Below are 26,897 nucleotides of genomic sequence, written 5' to 3' on the forward strand. Positions count from 1 at the left end.
AACAGTTTAAAACAATCAACATAGACCGCTATGTAAAGGCACTTTTCAGTGCCATTTTTTTTCTAACACCCCATATCCCCTCACATTAACCCCTTATAACTGATTTGTGCAGTTATTTAAAAAATAATAGAAGATGCTCATATTTTTTTTTTTTATGTTTTTTTTTTGTAAAGGAACTATACACCTTATTTTAGGGGCAATTGTGGTATATTTTTTTCATTAACCAGAGATCTGATCTCTGGTTAATGAATTTGAGCGCAAAGTTCTACCGCAAGCTTGCAAAATTGACTGTTTACGGTCACACGTTAAAATTGTGCTCCACTTGTAATCTGTAGTTATAAACAAACACTACTGCTATATAGTGCTCAAAAAACGTGCACGCTCCTAATCCCACCTCAGTATGCTCTTATGAAAAGGAGCTACTTTTCAGCAGAGGGCACCAAGAGAAAAGTGTCTATATGATAACATAAATACATTAGAAAGTTGTGTAAAAATTCATACTTTATCAAAATCACTAAAATTTTATTTTGACTTCCATGTCGCTTTAAGCTTATTTCATTATTTTCCACGCTGTACAGTATTAAAGATTGTTTGTCCTAGGCCATAAACAGAATGTAAATTAGCAGGCTGTGCATTCTAAAACTATATCACATGCCTAGCCAGGATTGCCCTCTAAGCAGCTGTCTGATTCTCTAAGTGACAAATCTAGCCCCATGTATAACAGCAAAAAATTTACATTTAGAACCAAATAGTGTTTATATCTCATATGCTGACTAGGAATGAGCGAATGTTTCGCAATATTCGCAAAAAATTAAACAAATTTTAATACATTTGTTAGTTTGTTTTGAATTTCGAAAGTTTGTACAATATTCTAACAATCGTTTAATATAATAGTATTTCTATTAAATGTAATATTCAATTTGAATTTTCTAAATTGATTCGAATTATGCAATATTCGAATTTGAAAAATTGGAATTTATATATTTGTAATAGTATTTCTAATGCTTTCTTTAAATGTAATATTCGCATTATGCAAAATTTGACATAAAAACATTCAAATTGATATATTTGTATCTATTATGTATTAATTTAATAAACTCCCTACCACATGAACTATTGAACTTCTGAATAGTATTTAATAAATTGAATTTTACATTTGAAATTTTGAATGTAGACATTCAATCTAATTATAAACATTCAATTTTGAAAGTGACATTCTAAAACTGTAAATAGCATTCGATTATAGAATTTTTAAGAATATTCGTTCTTATCAACATTCGATTATGTAAATTTAATTTGTACAATAACATTCGTTCTAACATTCAAATTAAAAACTAAACACATTCGCCCATCTCTAATGCTGACATTTTCTAGTCCATAAAATCCTTATTATAAGATGCCTCTTCAATTATTTGGTAGGTGCGAAAAACATATTTATCTAACTTTTGCTCTCTACATTAACCCTTTCGTGACAGGGTTAAAGTGTCTACATCGGAACACCTGTTCCAATGTAGACAAATTGAAACTACGCGATCGTGCATACGATCGCGAGATTTCAATTATTGGATCGCATCTGGGGGGCGTCCCTACAACCCTAGGAACGCCCTCCAGACCGCGATCAAGTCCTTGAAGCACAGAAGGCTTCAGGACAGCCGTTTGTTATGACGTTCTATTCCGTCATAACGGCTTTAAAGCCCAGTGTAAATATGACGGAATAGAACGGCATAACGGCGTTAAAAGGTTAATCAGTTACACACTGGACAAGAACACTATGATTTACCATCATTTTAAGTAGGCAGCTGGCTTCACACAGAAGGGCAACTTCCTGTCTAGTCAGTACCGATGTAACTTTTGACATAAATATAGTTAAAGGGACAGTCTACACCAGAATTTTTATTGTTTTAAAAGATAGATAATCCCTTTATTACCCATTTCCCAGTTTTGCATAACCAACACAGTTATAATAATATACTGTTAACCTCTGTGATTATCTTGTATCTAAGCCTCTGCAAACTGCCCTTTTTTTCAGTTCTTTTGATAGACTTGCAGTCTAGCCAATCAGTGCCTGCTCCCAGATTACTTCACGTGCACAAGCACAGTATTATCTATATAAAATATGTGAACTAACACCCTCTAGTGGTGAAAAACTGTTAAAATGCAATCTGAAAGAGGTGGGCTTCAAGGTCTAAGAAATTAGCATATGAACCTCCTAGGTTAAGCTTTCAACTAAGAATACGAAGAGAACAAAGCAAAATTGGTGATAAAAGTAAATTGGAAAATTGTTTAAAATTACATGCTCTATCTGAATCATGAAAGTTTATTTTGGCCTAGACTGTCCCTTTAAGTAGCAGGGCTCAAATGATTATTCATTTCTGGTGCTAGGGAGCCAAATTTTAGAAAAAAACGAAATCATTGCAAACATATACCATATTGCATTATTTTAAACACATGGGGTAGATTTATCATAGTGTGAGCGGACATAATACGATGTAGCTTATCATGTTTGCCGCACATCGATAAATGCCAACAGCATACGCTGTCTGCATTTATCATTGCACCAGCAGTTCTTGTGAACTGCTGGTGCAATGCCGCCCCCTGCAGATCCGCTCGCAGGGGGTGTCAATCAACCCAATCGTATTCGATCGGGTGAATTTCTGTCCGCGGCCTCAGAGCCGCTGAACCACAAATGGTCCGGCTCCTAAGCTTACAATCCTGCTTTTTCAAATAAAGATACCAAAAGAACAAATACAAATTGATAATAGGAGCAAATTGGAAAGTTGCTTAAAATTGCATGCTCTATCTGAATCATTTAATTTTGACTAGACTATCCCTTTAAAGGCCATGAAGACTTTTTCTAAAGCATCTCCAGCCTATCCAATCCTTTTAGTTGCGATGTTATTCTGTTGAGCCACTTGAAGGAAGAGAGGTGTACAAGCTTTTTGTGAGTGGGCTCCAAAGAATAAAATAAAAAACTTAGACTAGAGCTGTTTGAGAAGGTCATTAAAGGGCCATGATACCCACATTTTTTCTTTCGTGATTTAGAAAGAGAATGCATTTTTTAAACATCTTTCTAATTTACTTCTATTATCTAATTTGTTTTATTCTCTTGATATTCTTTGCTGAAAAGCATATCTAGATATGCTCAGTAGCTGCTAATTGGTTGCTGCACATAGAAGCCTCATGTGATTGGCTAACCCATGTGCATTGCTTTTTCTTCAAATAAGGATATCTAAAAAATGAAGCAAAATAAATAATAGAAGTAAATTGTAATGTTGTTTAAATTTGTATGTTCTATCTGAATCATGAAAGAAAGATTTTGGGTTTAGTGGCCCTTTAATTAATTGATCTCAGTGACTTTTTCTCATGTAAACATGTCATCTCTCTAAAGCAATTACAAGACTGAAGACCGTGTAAAGTAGGACACTGGATGAAGAGCTGTACTGTGTTTGCGCTAGTTATTAAATTAACAGCTGCAAAACATTATAGGTGCTAACTTAAACTCGAAATGAAGTCTCCAATTTCCAGCCATGTAGTATTCTATCCTAATCACTATAACGCATTACACAAATGCTTTTTCATATTCTAAATCCTGTGACCATTTGTCACATTTGGCAAATGCTGCCCTCCTGACCTCTCCTTCCCTCTCTTTTAAGCTGCATTTTAGCTAAAAAGAAAAGAGTGTCTCTGATCATTTACGAAACATTGTCTCTGTATGTGTGTGTTTGGTGCATATACATATTGGCAACTTTTTTTCTAACAAAGAAAGCAATGCATATATATATACATATACACACACATATATATATATATATATATATATATATATATATATATATATATATATATATATATATATATGTGCATGTAGGAAGAGGAAGCGAGTTTAATGCTCAATGCTGTAGATAAGAACTGCCTAAACCATGGCACCCAAGCCTTCAATGGTTTTTGTGTGGTTCTTAGCACCCCTAAGTAGCATATAGCTATCAGTAGTTAGCCTGAGGTAGACATTTTTTCATGACACCAATGCATTACATTAGCAGGCAGATATTGGCATTTGTGTAAACCAAAACAGTAGCAACGATCTAGCTAAGACATTGATCATTTGAATTATGTTTACCTATAAGTATATATATATATATATACAGTATATATATATATATATATATATATATATATATATATATATATATATATATATATATATATATATATATATATATATTTATATAAATTCATTAAAATTATGGTGGAGATAAAAAAATTGACATTAGAATTCTCCATGCCTCAAAATTAAATCAATACAAATATTTGCATAGGAAATTAGCACATCTAGGCAATTGGTCTTGTGCATTGGTAACATTGTATATGGAGTATTTATGGGGAAAAGTTAGCGGGGAATCTTGCCTAGATGTGCTAATTTCCTATGCAAATATTTGTATTGATTTTATATATATATATACACAGTCACACACACACACACGTTTGGAGACCCATAGTGTAGCTTATAGTCTGCAATGTGGTGTAAACCAATAATTTAGTTTGTATTTGTGGCTACAAAATTTATAGAATTTTTATGATCATAAACTTAATAATAAAAATAAAAAAGGTACATTTGCATTAAAAAAAAAAAAAAAAAAAAAAACTTAAATTGGCACTTTAGTACAAATCGGACATATTTTTTTTATTTTTTAGAGCATGCAATTATGCATTATTAAGACTGTTTGCCCTCTTTCAATGCATATTGTAGCACATATTAATGTAAATTAAAAAAAAAATATTCTATTATTAAATTTACAGACTACCACCAAGAAAGCAATGTACATTTGATTATAGCATTAAATTGGAGCTTTTTTTTGGCATTCTTTAATTTTTAAGTTTTAGATGTTAAATTGGATTTAAGAAAAAAAGATTAAAAATGTTTCATTTAATATCGGAATGTTATAATCATAGAATTATATTATCAAAATCAATATTCATATTTTAATTTCACTAAACTAATTTCCCCTAAAATGATGAGAAAGTAAAATAACTATTAAATTCATAAATAATTAAATAAATAGTTCTGCTTAAGGATTTGGTAGCAAAAAGAAATGCTTAGTGGAATATTCTCTCTGCCTTTCTAACAGAAATCTACAGATATTCACCCATCCATAGTCTTTTTTTTAATAAGGATTTATAGGATTAAATGTGGCTGTTGTATTTGCTTACTTGTTGTATGTTTACAGTTTGGGTTTAAAACCCTTTATTTAAACAAACTTGGTGAAATGTTTATTTTATTTTTCCATGTACTTGCCTGCAAGTATAATATAGTAAGGTGCCGTGTCTGATATATTACACAACACAAAATATTTTTATGAGAGCACACATAATGCAGAATTGGAGATTAAGGGGCCGATTTATCAAATGCCGGATGGACATGATTCGATGTAGCGAATTATGTCTGCCCGGCATCGCTAAATGCCGTCTGCATAAGCGGTCAGCATTTATCATTGCATAAGCATTTCTTTTGAAACGCTTGTGCAATACCGCCCCCTGCACATTCGTGGCCAATCAGCTGCTAGCAGGTGGCGGGTGAGTTAAAGAGACAAGAATCCCACATTTTTTCTTTCATGATTTAGAAAAAGTGTGTCATTTTAAACAACTTTCTAATTTACTTTTATTATCTAATTTGCTTCATTCTCTTGATATACTTTGCTGAAAAGCATATCTAGATAGGCTCAAATGCTGCTGATTGGTTACTGCACATAGATGCCTTGTGTGATTGGCTCAAACGTGTGCATTGCTATTTCTTCACCAAAGGATATCTAAAGAGAGAAGCAAATTACATAATAGAAGTAAACTGGAATTGTATTTAAAATTGTATACTCTACTTGAATCATGATAGAATTTTTTGGGGTTTAGTGTCCCTTTAAGGAGCAGTGGTTTTAAGACCGCTGCCTCTTAACTCCTGTTTCAGGCGAGCCAGAAGGCTCGCGCAGAATAAGCAGCATCCCCTGCTTAATAAATCGGCCCCCCAAGAGTAAAGTACAGTAAATTATAGCTGCACATCTGTGCTTAGAAGCATGTTTTGTTCCCTCATACTTAATTCATTTAGAGTTACCAGGAGATCCCTTTACTAACATTAAATACCTAGTAGTAGGTTTCCTGCTGTCTTAGCAGAGGTGTTAAGTCGAATTCCAATCCTTATGGAATACAGCTGATTATTGCAGTGAAGTGCAATTTTAAAAATAGCAAGACTCTTATTTAGAACAGATGGAAAGGGACAAGTGTAAAGCTGGCGTGACAAATAGATGATTTAGGAAGGGAAAAATATTTCTGTTCTTCTCTGGTTGTGAGTAGATGAGAGGCGAACGTAGAACTGCTGACGCAAGTACAGTTTGAGTTTGCGTGTGCACTGTACATTTTTGCAACTGTAATGACTCAAATAATTAATAAAACAGGCACCATTAATATAACACCATGGCTTGTATCGCCTTCTTAAATGTCCTCTGGTTATTAAATTACAGCAGAGGTGGTCAAAGATATTAAACATCAATATCTGTAGTGGTATCAGGTTCATGCACATAAAAATGGCATTGTTGAAATTCATATATTCTTTGTAAGTAAAAAAAAAAATGAACACTATTTTTTTTTTAAATTGACATTAAAGGGACATGAAACCCAAAATTTTTCGTTTGTGATTCAGATAGAGAATACAATTTTAAACAACTTTCCAATTTATTTCTATTATTTAATTTGCTTCCTTCTCTTTTTATCATTTGCTGAAAAGTTTATCTAGGCAAGCTCAGGAGCAGCAGAGAACCTAGGTCCTAGCTGTTGATTGGTGGCTGCATATATATATTGATTGTGATTGGCTCACCCATAAGTTTAGTTAGAAAACAGTAGTGCATTGCTGCTCCTTCAACAAATGATACCAAGAGAATGAAACAGATTAGATAATAGAAGTAAATTAGAATGTTGTTTAAAATTGTATTCTTTATCTGAATTGTGAAATAAAGGTTTTGGGTTTCATGTACCTTTAAACCTAACTTTTAATCCCCCTATACAATGTTTAATTAATGAAAATAAAACAATATTGCAATCGTTATTTCTTTTGTGTGTTTTTGCTTTTAAATTCCTGTATGTAAGTATGGTGTACATTTACCTGACAGTATAAAATGCTGCACAGTGATTGGTTAGCTTAGAGAGCAAGTATAATTTACATCTGCCCCTAATTAGCCACAGCAAAAAGAGAGCTGGAATATGGATACACAAGGCTTATCAAGAGGTGGATCCATGAACTGCACTTAATTTTCAAACCTTGTAAATTGTGCTAACAAAATTAAATTGTTAAATGAATTTTAAAATATTATTGTGAAATACAGTGCTTAGTTCAAATATATATATATATATATATATATATATATATATATATATATATATATATATATATATAAATATATGCTATGATCTTTATATCCCTAGATGTGAGCGATGTTTCCATTTAGCATATTCTTGCTCTTTCATGTAATTCTATGGAGACTATTTAAATGGTGTGAACTAAATTGGTACACTTGTATGGGTTTTTAGTGGAGGGGTTTTAGTATGGAGTTTGAGGGCCCATGTTTCTGGCGAGTCTTCTGAAGACCGCTGCTCCATAACCCTGTCCGCCTGGAATCGCCACAATTCAACCCGATCGAGTACGATCGGGTTGATTGACACCTCCATGCTGGCGGCCGATTGGCTGCGAGACTGCAGGGGGCGGCCTTGCACCAGCAGCTCTTGTGAGCTGCTGGTGCAATGCTGAATACGGAGAGCGTATTGCTCTCCACATTCAGCGAGGTCTTGCGGACCTGATCCACACTGTCGGATCAGGTCCGCAAGACCTTTGATAAATAGGCCTCTATGTGTCTTAAAGTTAGTTTTTTTTAAACTGAAAAACAAGTTATTTATTACTTTGTGAATTGAGCATACACAAAGAAAAAATTGGTGAAAGCCAAGATGGGAAATTTTAGGTTTGCAGGAGTTCAGGGCTGGTGACAAAGAAAAGTTTCTGGTGGATAGGAACATCACTGTCAAAATAACCATTAGATGGTTTAGAGTGGATTAGAATAGCCTTGAATATGAAAACCGTGTGAAACTCATTAAAGTACCTTTTAAGAGCTCTGCTAATAGACTGCAATACTCCCCACTGAATTACTTCTGATTATTTCAGAGCCTCCTAGTGCACCTAAAGATCTGACGGTGGATGATGTTGACGACACCTCTCTATCTCTGAAGTGGAAGGCTCCTGATCAGGAAGGAACAGCTGCCCTGGATGGATACCTCGTGGAATACCAAAAGGAAGGCAGTGAGTTCCCTTTATCCTAAATGCTTATTCCTTGACAACTGAAACAATACGTGCTGTGGGTCAGTCTGTTGCAGGCGCTTCTGTGGTAATTAACACATGGCGAATCCAGTCAATTGTCATGTAGAATTCTTAAATTGTTGACTCATAGATTAAAGTATACAGGAATTTAAGGGATAGAAAGGTCAAAAATGAAATTGCATGGGTGCATTTCAATGTGAAATAGAAGCATTTTTGCAATATACTTTTATTAGCAAAAATGTTTCTAGGAAAAGTTATTCAAGTTTTTCTGTGACATACGCACATATGCTGTGAGGGTCCATGCACCAGTATTTAAACATCATGCCTAGCAAAAGAGCTGGCAGGGATAGGTTTTGCTTCTGAAGACATAATTTGTGTCATACAAGCCACTACTAAGAGGCCGAATTATCAAAGGTCTTGCAGACCTGATCCGACCTCGCTGAATGCGGAGAGCAATACACTCTCCATATTCAGCATTGCACCAGCAGCTCACAAGAGCTTCTGGTTAGAAATGTGCGATTTGTTTCGGATCGATTCGGAAATTCGGCCGAATTCGGGATTCGGATTGATTCGAATTTCCGAATTAAAATAGTGCCGAATCTACCGAATAAATCCGAATTAGTTTGGATTTATTCAGATTTATTCGGTAGATTCGGATGGCCATGGATTACACTAGTATTGTACAGTATATTAGGTTTTATCACTCTGCTATGGGTTACACCTAATATACAGTACATAATACTAGTCTAATACACAGCACATCCCACCTAACACTTACCGAAATTCCGAATTTCTGAACCGAATCAAACCGAATCCAGCCGAATTTATTGAAATCCAAATGAATCCGAAACTAATCCGAACCGAATTGATTCTAATTTTTCCGAATTCGAATCGATCCGAACTGAAATTCGAAAAAATCCGAATAGATCCGAACCGAACCAAATTTTTTCGCTATGCACATGTCTACTTCTGGTGCAACGCCGCCCCCTGCAGACTCGCGGCCAATGGGCCGCCAGCAGGGGGTGTCAATCAACCCGATCATACTCGATCGGGTTGAATTCCGGCGATTCCTGTCCTCCTCCTCAGAGCAGGCGGACAGGGTTATGGAGCAGCGGTCTTTGTGACTGCTGCTTCATAACTGCTGTTTCACCCACAAGCTCCTTATAGAGCTTGATAAATGGGCCCCCATGTCTCTGAGAAGGCATGGTGTGAATACTAGTGCACGGTCACTTATAGCATATGTGCGTATGCCACAGAAAAACATTAATAACGTTTACTAAAAGCATTTTTGCTAATGGAAGTATATTGCAAATATGCTTATATTTCAAATTGAAATGCACCCATGCACAACTCATTTTTGACATTTCTATCCCTTAAACATTTTTTAATAAAAATTGCAAAACCACACATGCGTTTTAAAAAAGCAATGGAAGCTTTTAGGCACGGGGATTGGAAGCCAAGCTTTAGACCTTTGTATTATTTCAATGTCCTCTCAGTGCAACACATCTAGTTCTCTTTCATTATCTCAATGTACATATTTGTTAAAAAAAAAAAAAGCTAATTCATTGTTTTAGCTTTACATAAAGTTTTATTATGTAGCTGTCTCGTCTATCCAACCTTTTTCTTTTCCTGGTGGTAGAATTGCCAGCTGTCCTCCTACGGGTGACCAGGGGAGACAGGTGTGGCTGTGATAAACTTCAGATTAGACCCTGTGACCCAACATCCCCTGTTAGTCATATTGATCCTAAAATTAGAGCCCATTGCCCTGCAGCTCTTGCCACTATATATCAACGGCATTAGACCTCATATCACATCCAATCAACTAAACTGATGGTATATATATATATATATATATATATATATATATATATATATATATATATATATATATATATATATATAAAAACAGATCTGGAATGTTAGTGATATTTTAGATGGAGTTTTTTATTCAATATTTGTAATGAAGTTGCGCTATAACTTACTGTTTAATGTAGATATGAAATTCAAATACCCCACCCTCTGCTGCCCACTTCAAAAGTAATTTTTTCTGTGAGCTAACGGTTTGAATTGTTGTACAATCAGTGCTCTAGCTACAACAAAAGGGGCCGAAAAGGGGGAGAGCGCTGATTGGAGAACGGATCAAACCTTTAGCTCACAGAAAAATGTACTTTTGAAGTGGCCGGCGAAGTGCGGGGAATTTGAATTTCATATCTATATTAAAAAGTAAATGATTGTGCATCTTCATTACAAATGATGAATAAGGGACATTAAACACTAAATACATTTTATAAGCAAAGTATAATGGTTATTCCCCGCCTCCCTCTAGTCATGGGTGCCGCCATGTTGAAATCTGTCTTTCACTAGATTCCAGTGCTGTCCTGTTTGCACATATGCAGCAACTCTCCATCATATACCTGCAGTGTAACGTAAGTTTCATAATGGAGCACCCATGAGTAGAAAGCTATTTAGGGTGTGATCACGTTTGGCGACGGGCACAAAACCCAGCGTCGCCAATTTTTTGTCTAATTGAGCGATCACATACCCGGCGCAGCAAACATATTTTAAACGTCGGGCATATTTTTTACTCCCATAAACTAACATAGAACTGGCGTTGCCATTCTGTATCACATGTGCAGCGCAAGGACTTATGCGCGCAGAATGGAGAAATTTTACTCTATTTTTATCTCGCCAAACATAGGCAGGCGCAGCAAGCCTTGCGCTCAGTAAAAAAGCACCGTAACTTCTTGGAAGCCTTATCAAACACCTAACAAATGCACAATATCAACCCCTAAACCGCCATCCCCCCACATCGCAATCACTAATAAAATCTATTTACCCCTAAACCGCTATCGCCCCACATTGCAAACTACCTAATAAACGTATTAACCCCTAAACCACCATACCCCACATCGCAATGACTAAAAAGTTATTAAAACCTAAACCGCCAACCCCCCACAACGCAAACAACTAATTAAACTATTCACACCTAAACTGCAAACCACCCACAACGCAAAGTATCCAATTAAACTATTAACCCCTAAACGGCCAACCCCCACAATGCAAAGTATCGAATTAAACTATTAACCCCTAAACCATCAACCCACTACAAAGCAAAATATCTAATTAACCCCTAAACCACCAACCCCCCCACAATGCAAACTACCTAATTAACCTATTATGCCCTAAACTGCCACCCCTCACAAAGCAAAGTATTAAACTTAAAACTAAGCCCCCCTAACCTAACACCCCCTAACTTAACCCCAATTCAAATACACTGAAATAAATTAAAAAGATACTAACTACACTAAAAATAAAAAAGTTACAAAAAATAAAAAAACTAATTTACATAAAACCCTAACATTACATAAAAATTACCATTACAGAAAATAAAAAATTACAAACAATTTAAAAAAGCTAACATTACAAAAACTAACAAAGGAAATTATCCAAAATAAATAAGTTATTCCTATTCTAATAGCCCCGTTTAAAAAACAAAACAAAAAAAAAACAAAAAAAAAACAAAAACCCCTAATCTATAAATAAACTACCAATAGCCCTTAAAAGGGCCTTTTGTAGGGCATTGCCCTAAAGCTAACAGCTCTTTTGCCAAAAAAATAAACAAAAGTACCCCCAAAATAAAAAAACGAACTAAAAAAAACCTAATCTACCCATTGCCCCGAAAAGGGCATTTGTATGGGCATTGCCCTTAAAAGGGCATTCAGCTCTTTCTCAGCCTATATAAAATAAAAAAAAGCCCTAATCTAAAAAAAAAAACACCCCAAAAAACAAACAAACACTAACCCCAAATTGGTACACCCTATTGATGAAGTCCGGCGAAACATCTTCATCCCAGCGGCAAAAGAAGTTCATCCAGGTGGGACCATCTTTAATCTTGAACTAAAGATTGAACGCAAGGTACCCCTTTTATAGGGGTACCCTTGCATTCCTATTGGCTGAAAAATTCAAATCAGCCAATAGAATGAGAGCTGCTTACATCCTATAGGCTGATTTGATCAAAGTCAACTCAGTCAATACGATTTTTTAGTTGCACGTGCAAGATGATATACTGGCGTAGGTTACTGCCGACACCAGAAATGTGTAGTCGCGCACATTTCTGAACCTCGCCAGTTTTTCCAACTTATGGCAATATATCATCTGGCGGCACGTGTTATGTGATTCACCCGATGTGTGAGGTTAACTTACGGTGACGTGGGTTTCAGCAGTTGCAATGAAACTTATGCCACATATGTAAACTCACCCTTAGGGGCTGATTTATCATTTGTCTGGTGGACATGATCCGCTGTAGCGATCATGTCCGCCAGACATCGATAAATGCTAACAGCATTTATCATTGCACAAGCAGTTCTGGGGAACTGCTTGTGCAATGCTGCCCCCTGCAGATTGTGTCAATCAACCCTATTATGTCAATCAACCCGATCGTGTCAATCAACCCCATCGTATGCAATCGGGCGGATTGATCTCCGCCGCCTCTGAGGCTGCTTCTTAACTCCTGCTTCCAGAAACAGGGGTATTTGGCCCCATTCAGGCCATGATAAATTGCCCCCCTAGTGTCTATTGTATCTTTAAAAACAAATGTCTGCATTAACCCATTTTTTTACATTCCTTTGACACCAATGCCTAGTATTACATGCATGGGCACTAATTATTAGGTGTATGCATGAAGTATATATCGCAATCAGCAACCATATTAGCACAGCATGCGTGTGTGTGGGGAGTTATGATTTATTAACTGGCGGTAAAAGATATGTTACATCACTTGCTAGAGAAAAAGCCTGGTACTTAACCAGACTTTAATTCTTCTCTGATGGTAGACAAAGATTATATATTTATATATATATATATATATATATATATATAGATAGATAGATAGATAGATAGATAGATATTGTATATATATATATATATATATATATATATATATATATATATATATATATATATATATATATATTGTGTATGGGTATGCAATTGCTCTATTTTAACCTGTTAATTAACTTTTTAATTTGAGTTTATTGCGACAAGCGTAACATAGGAAATCTGGGATTCCAATTAGGATTTCTCACCCTTCTAAAAATGAAACATTGCTAATGCTGAAGAACGTGTGAATCTAGTGACTAAAATAGTATTGTGAAGTGTCAGATATATGAGCATTCATATTAAGAAGAACCACTGCTGGATATATGCAGCAATATCTTTGTGTTCTCCTTAAAAATTTTATTTTAAAATATTTTACATATTGCAAAAGTTTTTTCCTGTGTTAAGAGAAAAACTTTTTCAAGATTAGTGCTTTCTATGACTGAGCTCTGCAGTAAAACAGTTGCTGCTAGTTTAAATTTTAAGCAACATGAAACCTATTTTTTTGTTTCACGATTTAGATAGAGCATACGATTTTAAACAATTTTCAAATTTAACTATCAAATTTGCTTCATTCTTTTGGCATCCTTTGTTGAAGCTAATGACAAATATGTGCAGCCGAAAATCAGCAGCTATCTCTCAGTAGTGTATTGCTGCCCCCTGAGCATACCTAGGTAACTATGATACCAACAAAGGATATCAAGAGAGCAAATTACAAAAGAAAAATGTTGGTTATGTCCCTTTAACCAGTTTTTGCTTAAACTTTTTTTCAATAAAATATTTTCATATATTTCATTACAGTTTTTCATACATTTATCTTATTGTTCCTCAAACACATCACATTTACCTTTTTTTTCCTACTGGAGTCTAAGGGGTCAATTTATCATTGCTGTAGCGGATCATGTCCGCCCGACATCGCTAAGTGCCGACAGCATACGCTGTTCTGTTTCCGGTGAGCCTCCAAGGGGCATCAAGCTCCATTCGGAGCTTGATAATTTGCCCCCCTTGTATCTAAGCCTCTGCAGTCTGCCCCCCTCAGTGCTTTTGACAGAATTGTATTTTAGACAGTCAGTGCTAACTCATAAAATAACTCAACGGGAGTAAGCACAATGTTATCTATATGACACACACAAACTATTACTGTCTAACTGTGAAAAACTGTCAAAATTCACTGAGATAAGAGGCGGCCTTCAACGTCTTAGAAATAAGCATATAATCCTACCCAGGTTTATCTTTTAACAAAGAATACAAAGTGAACAAAGCAAAATTGATGATAAAAGTAAATTCAAAAGTTGTTCAAGATTGCATCCCCTATCTTAATCATGAATGTTTAATTTTGACATGACTGTCCCTTTAACTGTCAGACCCCTACTCCAGTTAACTCCTAAACCCTAAGGTAGCCCAAATGAAATAAACTCTAAACCACTAGACTCACCACTGTTATTAAACACAAAACCAACAGACTCCCTGCCGCTTGTAACCCCAGATGTGCATAAGAATGAGGAAATCACATGGTTGATGTTCATACAGAGAAGGAGAGTTCATGAGGTTTATGCAGAGTGGAAAGATGGTCAGAATGTGTGCATGAGAATGGGACAGCGTGCATGAGTGGGGCAAATTCTTGTGTGTATGTGTGTGTAAGGTTCAGTATGATCTTGGGTATAAATTCTTGTGTGTATGTGTGTGTAAGGTTCAGTATGATCTTGGGTATAAATTCTTGTGTGTTTAACAATAGAGTGGGAACGTGTAGTAAGTTTGTTCAAGTAAAAGACTGTACATAGATGCTGGCAAGACCCAAAGTACAAGCAAGGTCTCAGGTGCAGAGATGCCTTCTCTTTGCCTCCCTTCAGTAAATTGAAATTTCCCCAAGATACTTACACCATCTCATTAGGGTCTCTAAAAGGCGCTCCTATTGATTTACACAAGGGTATTAACTAGCTTTTTTTAAATGACCATTAAATGAAGTAGAAATGCATAAACAATAAATGCATGATAAAAAAAAATGATGAGTACGTTATCTGAATATTAAACAGTATTTTTTTCTGACAAATTTAAACATTTCTTTCCATTTGCCAACCCTCTGTATCACATGACTGCAATCAGCCAATCACAAACTCATATACTTATACATTGAGCTGATGGCTCAGAAAGTGTGCATATAAAAAAAAAATAATGGAATTAAAATGGAAAGTATCTTTAAATTTGCATGCTCTGTCTGAATCATGACAGTTTAATTTTGACTTTAGTGTCCCTTTAAGAAAATATTTGAAAAAAATAAAGTAAAAAATAATTATATCAAGAATTGAAGTGTATAAGCATGTTAAATTAACAGAGTTGGCACTCTGGGGGTTAAATGCTTCATACTATTTGTCCATGCAGGGAAATGGTTGCATTGCTTCTGAATCACAAGAAATTCACATATATGTGGTGTGACCATTTGTCACATTTCTGTCACAGTTTAGTTTTGCAATGAGCAGCATTGTGTCATTAGATGAAATAAATCAGGCCCTTTCTGGGGGGGGGGGGAAATTAAGTAATTTAAAAAAGTTGATTTGTTTTAAATGCATATTTATATAATCTACATATTTGTTTTGAAGCTTTGATGAGGCATTATACTTTCAACCAATATAGCTAGGGTAGCTGGTAACAAGCATTAACCATTAGAACCGCTGTAACTCTCATGCACAAACATGCATTTACTGCATATTACCAGCTCTTTGACAATTCCAGTTAAAAAAGGTGCACATGGAACTAACTGTCTTGATATATGATAGAACAATGGGAAACAATGAGCATAAGTTATCAGGCAAACAGACAAAGTTCCCAGTTAGGAACCGGTCCACCCCTGTTCACAGCCAGCAGACAAAGAGGCCTATTTATCAAGCCGTCAACTGCAAAAACGTTGGAATTCTGCAGCGTAATTGTGGAGAGCTTGATTCACCTTATTTATCAAAGGCTACAGATCGGCAAAAGTAGAAATTTGTGACGTAACATACAATCCGCCGGTTTCAGTCCGACACAGATCAATGGTTACGTCACTACAGATGTTCCGAATGTAAATTTGGCACTATCTGACTACTTTTGCAAGTTAACAAAAATCTAGCAGATACGCTCGCCACTATTCCGGCCCAGCGTACCTGGTTTTCAATCCGCCGCCCTGGAGGCGGCGGATGCCATAGGAATCAATGGGAGTCTGAAAGCAGCGAAAGCTTATGTTCGCTGCTGCCCGATATCCCATTGATTCCTATGGGAGAATAAAATGTAAGTTTACACCGAACACCCTAACATGTACCCCGAGTCTAAACACCCCTTATACTTATTAACCCCTAATCTGCCACTCCCGACACCGCCGCCACCTACATAAAGTTATTAACCCCTATCCCGCTGCTCCCGTAGCCCACCGCAACTAAAGTTATTAACCCCTAAACCCCTGGCCTCCCACATCACTACCACTTACTAAACCAATTAACCCCTAAACCACCAGCCCCCCAGATCGCCATAAACTAAATTAAACTACAGTATTAACCCCTAAACCTAACAACCCGCTAACTTTATATTAAATATTAACTCATCCCTATCTTATAATAAATTTAAACTTACCTTTAGATTTAAATTAAACTATATTAAACTATTAATTAATCTTCCCAAACTGATACACTAAAATGATATTAAACTATATTAAACTAATTAATTTAATCTACCCTAACTATTATACTAAAATGACAATAAACTATATTAAATTAATAATTAACCTACTGTAACTTTTAAACTAAAATTACAATAAACTACAAATTAAAATAACTATATTATATATTTAAACACCTAACCCTACTCAAATAATTTAAATCTACACTAAAAAATTACAAAGTTACCAATAGGATTGAGCTGGGATTCTATTGGATGATTGGAACAGCCAATAGAATGCAAGCTCAATCCTATTGGCTGATTGAATCAGCCAATAGGATTGAAGTTCAATCCTATTGGCTGATTGCAACAGCCAATAGGATTTTTTCAACCTTAATTCCGATTGGCTGATAGAATTCTATCAGCCAATCGGAATCTAAGGGACGCCATCTTGGATGACGTCATTTATAGGAACCTTCATTCTGAAGAAGCCGTCGTGAGAAGAGGATGCTCCGCGTCGGATGTCTTGAAGATGGAGCCGCTCCGCGCCAGATGGATTAAGATAGAAGATGCCGTCTGGATGAAGACTTCGGCCGCTTGGATGAAGACTTCTGCCGGCTTCTTGGAGGATGGATGTCGGATCTTCAAAACTGTAAGTGAATCTTCTGGGGTTAGTGTTAGGATTTTTTAAGGGTGTATTGGGTGGGTTTTAGTTTTAGATTAGGGTTTGGGCTGCAATAGAGCTAAATGCCCTTTAAAGGGCAATGCCCATCCAAATGCCCTTTTCAGGGCAATGGGGAGCTTAGTTTTTTTTAGATTAGGATTTTATTTGGGGGGTTGGTTGTGTGGGTGGTGGGTTTTACTGTTGGGGGGGTATTTGTATTTTGTATTTACAGGTAAAAGAGCTGATTTTTGGGGGGCAATGCCCTTTTAAGGGCAATTTGTAGTTTATTGTAGGCTAGGTTTTTTTTTATTTTGGGGGGCTTTTTTATTTTCATAGGGTCCTTAGATTATGTGTAATTAGTTTAAATCTTTGATAATTTCTTTTTTATTTTTTGTAACTTAGTGTATATTTTTTTGTGTAACTCAGTGTTTGTTATTTTTTGTAACTTAGTTATTAGTTTTTTGTAACTTTGTAATTTTTTAGTGTAGATTTAAAATATTTGAGTAGGGTTAGGTGTTTAAATATATAATATAGTTAATTTAATTTGTAGTTTAATGTAATTTTAGTTTAAAAGTTAGGTTAGATTAATTTTTATTTTAATATAGTTTAATGTAATTTTATTATAATAGATAGGGTAGATAAATTATTAGTTTAATATAGTTTAATGTAATTTTATTATAATAGTTAGGGTAGGTTAATTATTAATTTAATATAGTTTAATGTAATTTTAAAGGTATGTTTAAATTTATTTTAAGATAGGGATGAGTTAAAATGTAATATAAAGTTAGCGGGTTGTTAGGTTTAGGGGTTAATAGGTTAATTTAGTTTATGGCGATGTGGGGGGCTGGCAGTGGGCTCCGGGAGCGGAGGAATAGGGGTTAATAACTTTATTAGAGTGGTGGCGGTATAGGGGGTGGCAGATTAGGGGTTAATAAGTATAATGTAGGTGGCGGTGGTGTAGGGGGCAGCAGATTAGGGGGTATTAACATAATGTAGGTGGCGGTGGGCTCCAGGAACGGAGGAATAGGGGATAATAACTTTATTAGAGTGGCGGCGGGGTCCGGGAGCGGCGGTTTAGGGGTTAATAACTTTATTTAGTTGTGGCGGGGTCCGGGAGCAGCGGTATAGGGGTTAAACAGTTTAGTATAGTGGCGGTGCTTAGTGACAGTATACAAATAAAGCTGGGAAAAAGCCAAATAGCAGCGAGATCGATGACTGTTAGTTAACAACAGTCCGCTGCTCATCACCCCGTGCTTGGTGTGCGGCTTTTTGACAGATTTTTTGTTAAATATGGAGAACGTATTCAGGTCCGCAGCAGCAAAGTTAGGCGATGTCAGGCGAGCTTATTGGTGCCGGCAAATGCAGCACAGTTGCCAACATTTATTATGGTCTATTATTGCTTCTTGGAACAGTTTGCAGGCTCCCATTAGCGAGCTTATATTGCAGCTGACTCAGCAGTTTGATAACTGTAGGCTAATATGTTAAGCAGGATAAGTGCAAAATACTGCAACAGGTAATAAACTTTGTGGTATAAAAAAAACAGAATTTATGTTTACCTGATAAATTACTTTCTCCAACGGTGTGTCCGGTCCACGGCGTCATCCTTACTTGTGGGATATTCTCTTCCCCAACAGGAAATGGCAAAGAGCCCAGCAAAGCTGGTCACATGATCCCTCCTAGGCTCCGCCTTCCCCAGTCATTCGACCGACGTAAAGGAGGAATATTTGCATAGGAGAAATCATATGATACCGTGGTGACTGTAGTTAGAGAAATTAAATCATCAGACCTGATTAAAAAACCAGGGCGGGCCGTGGACCGGACACACCGTTGGAGAAAGTAATTTATCAGGTAAACATAAATTCTGTTTTCTCCAACATAGGTGTGTCCGGTCCACGGCGTCATCCTTACTTGTGGGAACCAATACCAAAGCTTTAGGACACGGATGATGGGAGGGAGCAAATCAGGTCACCTAGATGGAAGGCACCACGGTTTGCAAAACCTTTCTCCCAAAAATAGCCTCAGAAGAAGCAAAAGTATCAAATTTGTAAAATTTGGTAAAAGTGTGCAGTGAAGACCAAGTCGCTGCCTTACATATCTGATCAACAGAAGCCTCGTTCTTGAAGGCCCATGTGGAAGCCACAGCCCTAGTGGAATGAGCTGTGATTCTTTCAGGAGGCTGCCGTCCGGCAGTCTCATAAGCCAATCTGATGATGCTTTTAAGCCAAAAAGAGAGAGAGGTAGAAGTTGCTTTTTGACCTCTCCTTTTACCAGAATAAACAACAAACAAGGAAGATGTTTGTCTGAAATCCTTTGTAGCCTCTAAATAGAATTTTAGAGCACGAACTACATCCAAATTGTGCAACAAACGTTCCTTCTTTGAAACTGGATTCGGACACAAGGAAGGCACAACTATATCCTGGTTAATATTTTTGTTAGAAACAACTTTCGGAAGAAAACCAGGCTTAGTACGCAAAACCACCTTATCTGCATGGAACACCAGATAAGGAGGAGAACACTGCAGAGCAGATAACTCTGAAACTCTTCTAGCAGAAGAAATTGCAACCAAAAACAAAACTTTCCAAGATAATAACTTAATATCTACGGAATGTAAGGGTTCAAACGGAACCCCTTGAAGAACTGAAAGAACTAAATTGAGACTCCAAGGAGGAGTCAAAGGTTTGTAAACAGGCTTGATTCTAACCAGGGCCTGAACAAAAGCCTGAACATCTGGCACAGCCGCCAGCTTCTTGTGAAGTAAAACAGATAAAGCAGAAATCTGTCCCTTCAAAGAACTTGCAGATAATCCTTTCTCCAAACCCTCTTGTAGAAAGGATAGAATCTTAGGAATTTTTACCCTGTTCCATGGGAATCCTTTCGATTCGCACCAACAGATATATTTCTTCCATACTTTATGGTAAATTTTCCTAGTTACAGGCTTTCTAGCCTGAATAAGAGTATCAATGACAGAATCTGAGAACCCACGCTTTGATAAAATCAAGCGTTCAATCTCCAAGCAGTCAGTTGGAGTGATGCCAGATTCGGATGTTCGAATGGACCTTGAACAAGAAGGTCCCGTCTCAAAGGTAGCTTCCATGGTGGAGCCGATGACATATTCACCAGGTCTGCATACCAAGTTCTGCGTGGCCACGCAGGAGCTATCAAGATCACCGAAGCCCTCTCTTGATTGATCCTGGCTACCAGCCTGGGAATGAGAGGAAACGGTGGGAACACATAAGCTAGGTTGAAGGTCCAAGGCGCTACTAGTGCATCTACTAGAGTCGCCTTGGGATCCCTGGATCTGGACCCGTAGCAAGGAACCTTGAAGTTCTGACGAGACGCCATCAGATCCATGTCTGGAATGCCCCATAATTGAGTTATTTGGGCAAAGATTTCCGGATGGAGTTCCCACTCCCCCGGATGAAATGTCTGACGACTCAGAAAATCCGCTTCCCAATTTTCCACTCCTGGGATGTGGATTGCAGACAAGTGGCAGGAGTGAAGCTCCGCCCATTGAATTACTTTGGTCACTTCTTCCATCGCCAGGGAACTCCTTGTTCCCCCCTGATGGTTGATATATGCAACAGTCGTCATGTTGTCTGATTGAAACCTTATGAATTTGGCCTTTGCTAGTTGAGGCCAAGCCTTGAGAGCATTGAATATCGCTCTCAGTTCCAGAATGTTTATCGGGAGAAGAGATTCTTCCCGAGACCATAGACCCTGAGCCTTCAGGTGATTCCAGACCGCGCCCCAGCCCACCAGGCTGGCGTCGGTCGTTACAATGACCCACTCTGGTCTTCTGAAGCTCATCCCTTGGGACAGGTTGTCCAGGGTGAGCCACCAACCGAGTGAATCTCTGGTCCTCTGATCTACTTGGATCGTCGGGGACAAATCTGTATAATCCCCATTCCACTGTCTGAGCATGCACAGTTGTAATGGTCTTAGATGAATTCGCGCAAAAGGAACTATGTCCATTGCCGCAACCATCAAACCTATTACTTCCATGCACTGCGCTATGGAAGGAAGAAGAACAGAATGAAGTACTTGACAAGAGCTTAGAAGTTTTGATTTTCTGGCTTCTGTCAGAAAAATCTTCATTTCCAAGGAGTCTATTATTGTTCCCAAGAAGGGAACTCTTGTTGACGGAAATAGAGAACTTTTTTCTACGTTCACTTTCCACCCGTGAGATCTGAGAAAGGCTAGGACAATGTCCGTATGAGCCTTTGCTTGTGGTAGAGACGACGCTTGAATCAGTATGTCGTCCAAGTAGGGTACTACTGCAATGCCCCTTGGCCTTAGCACCGCTAGAAGGGACCCTAGTACCTTTGTGAAAATTCTTGGAGCAGTGGCTAGTCCGAATGGAAGTGCCACAAACTGGTAATGCTTGTCCAGAAAGGTGAATCTTAGGAACCGATGATGTTCCTTGTGGATAGGAATATGTAGATACGCATCCTTTAAATCCACCGTGGTCATGAATTGACCTTCCTGGATGGTAGGAAGAATTGTCCGAATGGTTTCCATCTTGAACGATGGGACCTTGAGAAATTTGTTTAGGATCTTGAGATCCAAAATTGGCCTGAATGTTCCCTCTTTTTTGGGAACTATGAACAGATTGGAGTAAAACCCCATCCCTTGTTCTCCTAATGGAACAGGATGAATCACTCCCATTTTTAACAGGTCTTCTACACAATGTAAGAATGCCTGTCTTTTTATTTGGTCTGAAGACAATTGAGACCTGTGGAACCTTCCCCTTGGGGGTAGTTCCTTGAATTCCAGGAGATAACCTTGAGAAACTATTTCTAGCGCCCAAGGATCCTGAACATCTCTTGCCCAAGCCTGAGCGAAGAGAGAGAGTCTGCCCCCCACCAGATCCGGTCCCCGGATCGGGGGCCAGCATCTCATGCTGTCTTGGTAGCGGTAGCGGGCTTCTTGGCCTGCTTACCTTTGTTCCAGCCTTGCATCGGTCTCCAGGCTGGCTTGGTTTGAGAAGAATTACCCTCTTGCTTAGAGGATGTAGAATTTGAGGCCGGTCCGTTTCTGCGAAAGGGACGAAAATTTGTTTTATTTTTAGCCTTAAAAGACCTATCCTGAGGAAGGGCGTGGCCCTTTCCCCCAGTGATGTCTGAAATAATCTCTTTCAAGTCAGGGCCAAACAGCGTTTTCCCCTTGAAAGGGATGTTAAGCAATCTGTTCTTGGAGGACACATCCGCTGACCAAGACTTCAGCCAAAGCGCTCTGCGCGCCACAATAGCAAAGCCTGAATTTTTCGCCGCTAATCTAGCTAATTGCAAAGTGGCGTCTAAGGTAAAAGAGTTAGCCAACTTAAGTGCTTGAACTCTGTCCATACATGAAATTGGTTGTAGAAGGTAACCTTGCTGAACAAACATCTTTTTAAGCAAACCCTCTAATTTTTTATCCATAGGATCTTTGAAAGCACAACTATCTTCTATAGGGATAGTGGTGCGTTTGTTTAGAGTAGAAACCGCCCCCTCGACCTTGGGGACTGTCTGCCATAAGTCCTTCCTGGGGTCGACCATAGGAAATAATTTCTTAAATATAGGGGGAGGGACAAAAGGTATGCCGGGCCTTTCCCATTCTTTATTTACAATGTCCGCCACCCGCTTGGGTATAGGAAAAGCTTCGGGGGGCACCGGGACCTCTAGGAACCTGTCCATCTTACATAATTTCTCTGGAATGACCAAATTGTCACAATCATCCAGAGTAGATAACACCTCCTTAAGCAGAGCGCGGAGATGTTCCAATTTAAATTTAAATGTAATAACGTCAGGTTCAGCTTGTTGAGAAATTTTTCCTGAATCTGAAATTTCTCCCTCAGACAAAACCTCCCTAGCCCCTTCAGACTGGTGTAAGGGCATGACAGAACCATTATCATCAGCGTCCTCATGCTCTTCAGTATCTAAAACAGAGCAGTCGCGCTTTCGCTGATAAGTGGGCATTTTGGCTAAAATGTTTTTAATAGAATTATCCATTACAGCCGTTAATTGTTGCATAGTAAGGAGGATTGGCGCACTAGATGCACTAGGGACCTCCTGAGTGGGCAAGACTGGTGTAGACGGAGATGATGCAGTACCATGCTTACTCCCCTCACTTAAGGAATCATTTTGGGCAACATTACTATCAGTGGCATCATTGTCCCTACTTTGTTTGTCACATTTATCACATATATTTAAATGGAGAGGAACCTTGGCTTCCGAACATACAGATCGTCTATCTGATAGTTCAGACATGTTAATAGGCATAAACTTGATAACAAAGCACAAAAAACGTTTTAAAATAAAACCGTTACTGTCTCTTTAAATTTTAAACTGAACACACTTTTTTACTGAATATACGCAAAAGTATGAAGGAAATGTTCAAAATTCACCAAAATTTCACCACAGTGTCATAAAGCCTTAAAAGTATTGCACACCAAATTTGAAAGCTTTAACTCTTAAAATAACGGAACCGGAGCCGTTTTTATATTTAACCCCTATACAGTCCCTGGTATCTGCTTTGCTGAGACCCAACCAAGCCCAGAGGGGAATACGATACCAAATGACGCCTTCAATAAGCTTTTTCAGTGGACCTGAGCTCCTCACACATGCATCTGCATGCCTTGCTTCTCAAAAACAACTGCGCATTAGTGGCGCGAAAATGAGGCTCTGCCTATGACTAGAAAAGGCCCCCAGTGAAAAAGGTGTCCAATACAGTGCCTGTCGTTTTTTTAAACAAAATTCCCAAGATTAAAATAACCATTAAATATGCTTATAAAGTAATCGTTTTGGCCCAGAAAAATGTCTACCAGTCTTTAAAGCCCTTGTGAAGCCCTTTTATTCTTATATTGAAAATTAAGAAAATGGCTTACCGGATCCCATAGGGAAAATGACAGCTTCCAGCATTACCAAGTCTTGTTAGAAATGTGTCATACCTCAAGCAGCCAAAGTCTGCTCACTGTTTCCCCCAACTGAAGTTAATTCCTCTCAACAGTCCTGTGTGGAAACAGCCATTGATTTTAGTAACGGTTGCTAAAATCATTTTCCTCTTACAAACAGAAATCTTCATCTCTTTTCTGTTTCAGAGTAAATAGTACATACCAGCACTATTTTAAAATAACAAACTCTTGATAGAAGAATAAAAACTACATTTAAACACCAAAAAACTCTGAGCCATCTCCGTGGAGATGTTGCCTGTGCAACGGCAAAGAGAATGACTGGGGAAGGCGGAGCCTAGGAGGGATCATGTGACCAGCTTTGCTGGGCTCTTTGCCATTTCCTGTTGGGGAAGAGAATATCCCACAAGTAAGGATGACGCCGTGGACCGGACACACCTATGTTGGAGAAATATATATATATATATATATATATATATACGTTGATTGGAGTTGCCGTGTTAGTCCAGAGATTTAGATATCAAAATAACAAGAGTATTGCATTGAGCAATGATACTTTTTTATTGGACTAACCATACATTTATAATTTGTCAAGCTTTCGGAAGATTTCCTTCCTTTATCAAGTCTGAAAATGGTCAGTATTGCTTCAGACTTGATAAAAGAAGGAACTCTTCCGAAAGCTTGTCAACTTATAAATGTATAATTAGTCCAATAAAAAAGTATCATTGCTCAATACAATACTCTTTTTATTTTGATATCAATCATACAAGTATACTTGTATCTCTGAGGAAGGGGCTAAACCCCAAAAACGTTCACTTTCAAGTAATAAAACCTGTAAAAAGTCCTAGTGAGTGCACTCTGTGTTCCATTTTATGCACTTTTTCTGCGGCACCCTGGGCATTTGAACTGTCAGTCTGGAGTGCTTGTCTCTTCTGTCTGTTTATATATATATATATATATATATATATATATATATATATATATATATATATAGTTATTGATATGTGTGCAAATATTTATGTTGTATTTTAGGAGTAAGAAACCTCCTTAAATGATTAAAGGGACACAAAAACCAACATTTTTCTTTTAAGATTCAGATACAGCATATAACAACTTTCCTACTACTTCTATTATCAAATTTGTTTAAATGTCTTGGTATCCTTTATCAAAGGAGAAATAATACGCAATAATACAATAGTCCTATATGAGCAGCCACCAATACGCAGCTAGTTCCCAGCTCCTGAGCCTACCTTGATAGTCTTTTCAACAAAGGATACTAAGAGAACTATAGCACAAAGAAAACAGCCGCTGTAGACTCTCCGTGGATCAGTATGAGCTGGGCGCCACCGGAAGTGAAACACACAGCCCCGAGAGGTGCATGCTGAATGCGGCTGAGCAGGAAAAAGCAGATAGCTGCACTAAGAAGGCACCAAAAGTGGACTCTAAAAACAGGCTTTTATTAGAACATTGTTTAAAAGAAGGGAAAGAGGCAACAAAGAACTCCTTACGCGTTCTGTGCTGCCGCAGGGCCCTTAATCATAGAAATAATGATCGTATCAAACCTCCCCCTAATAAGGGGGAAGCTATCCAATCACAAGTGCAGTAAATTTTAAAAAGACATACTTAAAAAAACATGCCTATTAGTCATTAAAGGAACCCATACATTAGATCACAGGAAAGAGAAGCAGCCATTTTAACAGTAATTTTAACCATTAACAGTTAATACATTTTACCAGTGATTTACTAAGTGTATCATTTAGCCTAGTCTGTATCGCATATGAGAAAAAAGACATTCTTATTCAAATGCTAAACATAGCCTAAACATTCTCACATAATATGTATTAAAGGAGGTCAATCTTTCACCATAAAGATTTTGCAAACATTAGTTACATAATGCCAAAAAATGTTATAAATATGAAGAGTGTTAAAGTGAATGTAAATGTTGATGCTAAAGTGCCCGGTTTTTAAAAATTCGATTAAAAACAGGGGCACTTTAATTAATCAAAATTTACATTTCACTCGTGTTGGGAAAAAAAACTTACCTTTTAATCTTGACAGCAGCTCCAGCTTCCTCCTCCCATCGCAAAGCCTCTTCCTGGGTCTAAAATGAGGAATCCAATCATGGCATTGAATCAGACACTGATTCCCCCTGGGGGGAAGCGGTGATTGGAGAATGACCCATCCATCATTCCTGACATCAGAAATGGCTTGCGACGATCGGAGGAAGCTGGAGCTGCTGTCAAGATTAAAAGGTAAGTTTTTTTTCCCAACAGGAGTGAAATGTAAATTTTTATGAATTAAAGTGCCCCTGTTTTTAATCAAATTTTTAAAAAACGGACACTTTAGCATCAAAATTTACATTCACTTTAAAGATACAGTTTATACTAATTCACATTGAGGGTAAGTGTTCCATGTACCTGATACTAAACAAAGAGACTGGTTTGGTCCCTTTCTGTTTATTCCAAGAGAACTAAGCAAATTATATAATAGCAGTAAATTGG

The 26,897-nt window shown here is 37.5% G+C and overlaps 1 protein-coding gene across 1 annotated transcript in view; it reads left to right on the forward strand.

Annotated features, from left to right (window-relative positions):
* Positions 1-26,897, forward strand: part of MYBPHL (myosin binding protein H like) — a 147,070-nt gene that overhangs the window by 15,935 nt on the left and 104,238 nt on the right. The window contains exon 2 of the mRNA XM_053706885.1: positions 8,195-8,329. Within this exon, the coding sequence (XP_053562860.1) occupies positions 8,195-8,329 (135 nt within the window). The remainder of the gene's footprint in view (positions 1-8,194; positions 8,330-26,897) is intronic.

The sequence above is a fragment of the Bombina bombina genome, chromosome 3 (assembly GCF_027579735.1).
Source record: "Bombina bombina isolate aBomBom1 chromosome 3, aBomBom1.pri, whole genome shotgun sequence".
Classification (NCBI taxonomy): domain Eukaryota; kingdom Metazoa; phylum Chordata; class Amphibia; order Anura; family Bombinatoridae; genus Bombina; species Bombina bombina.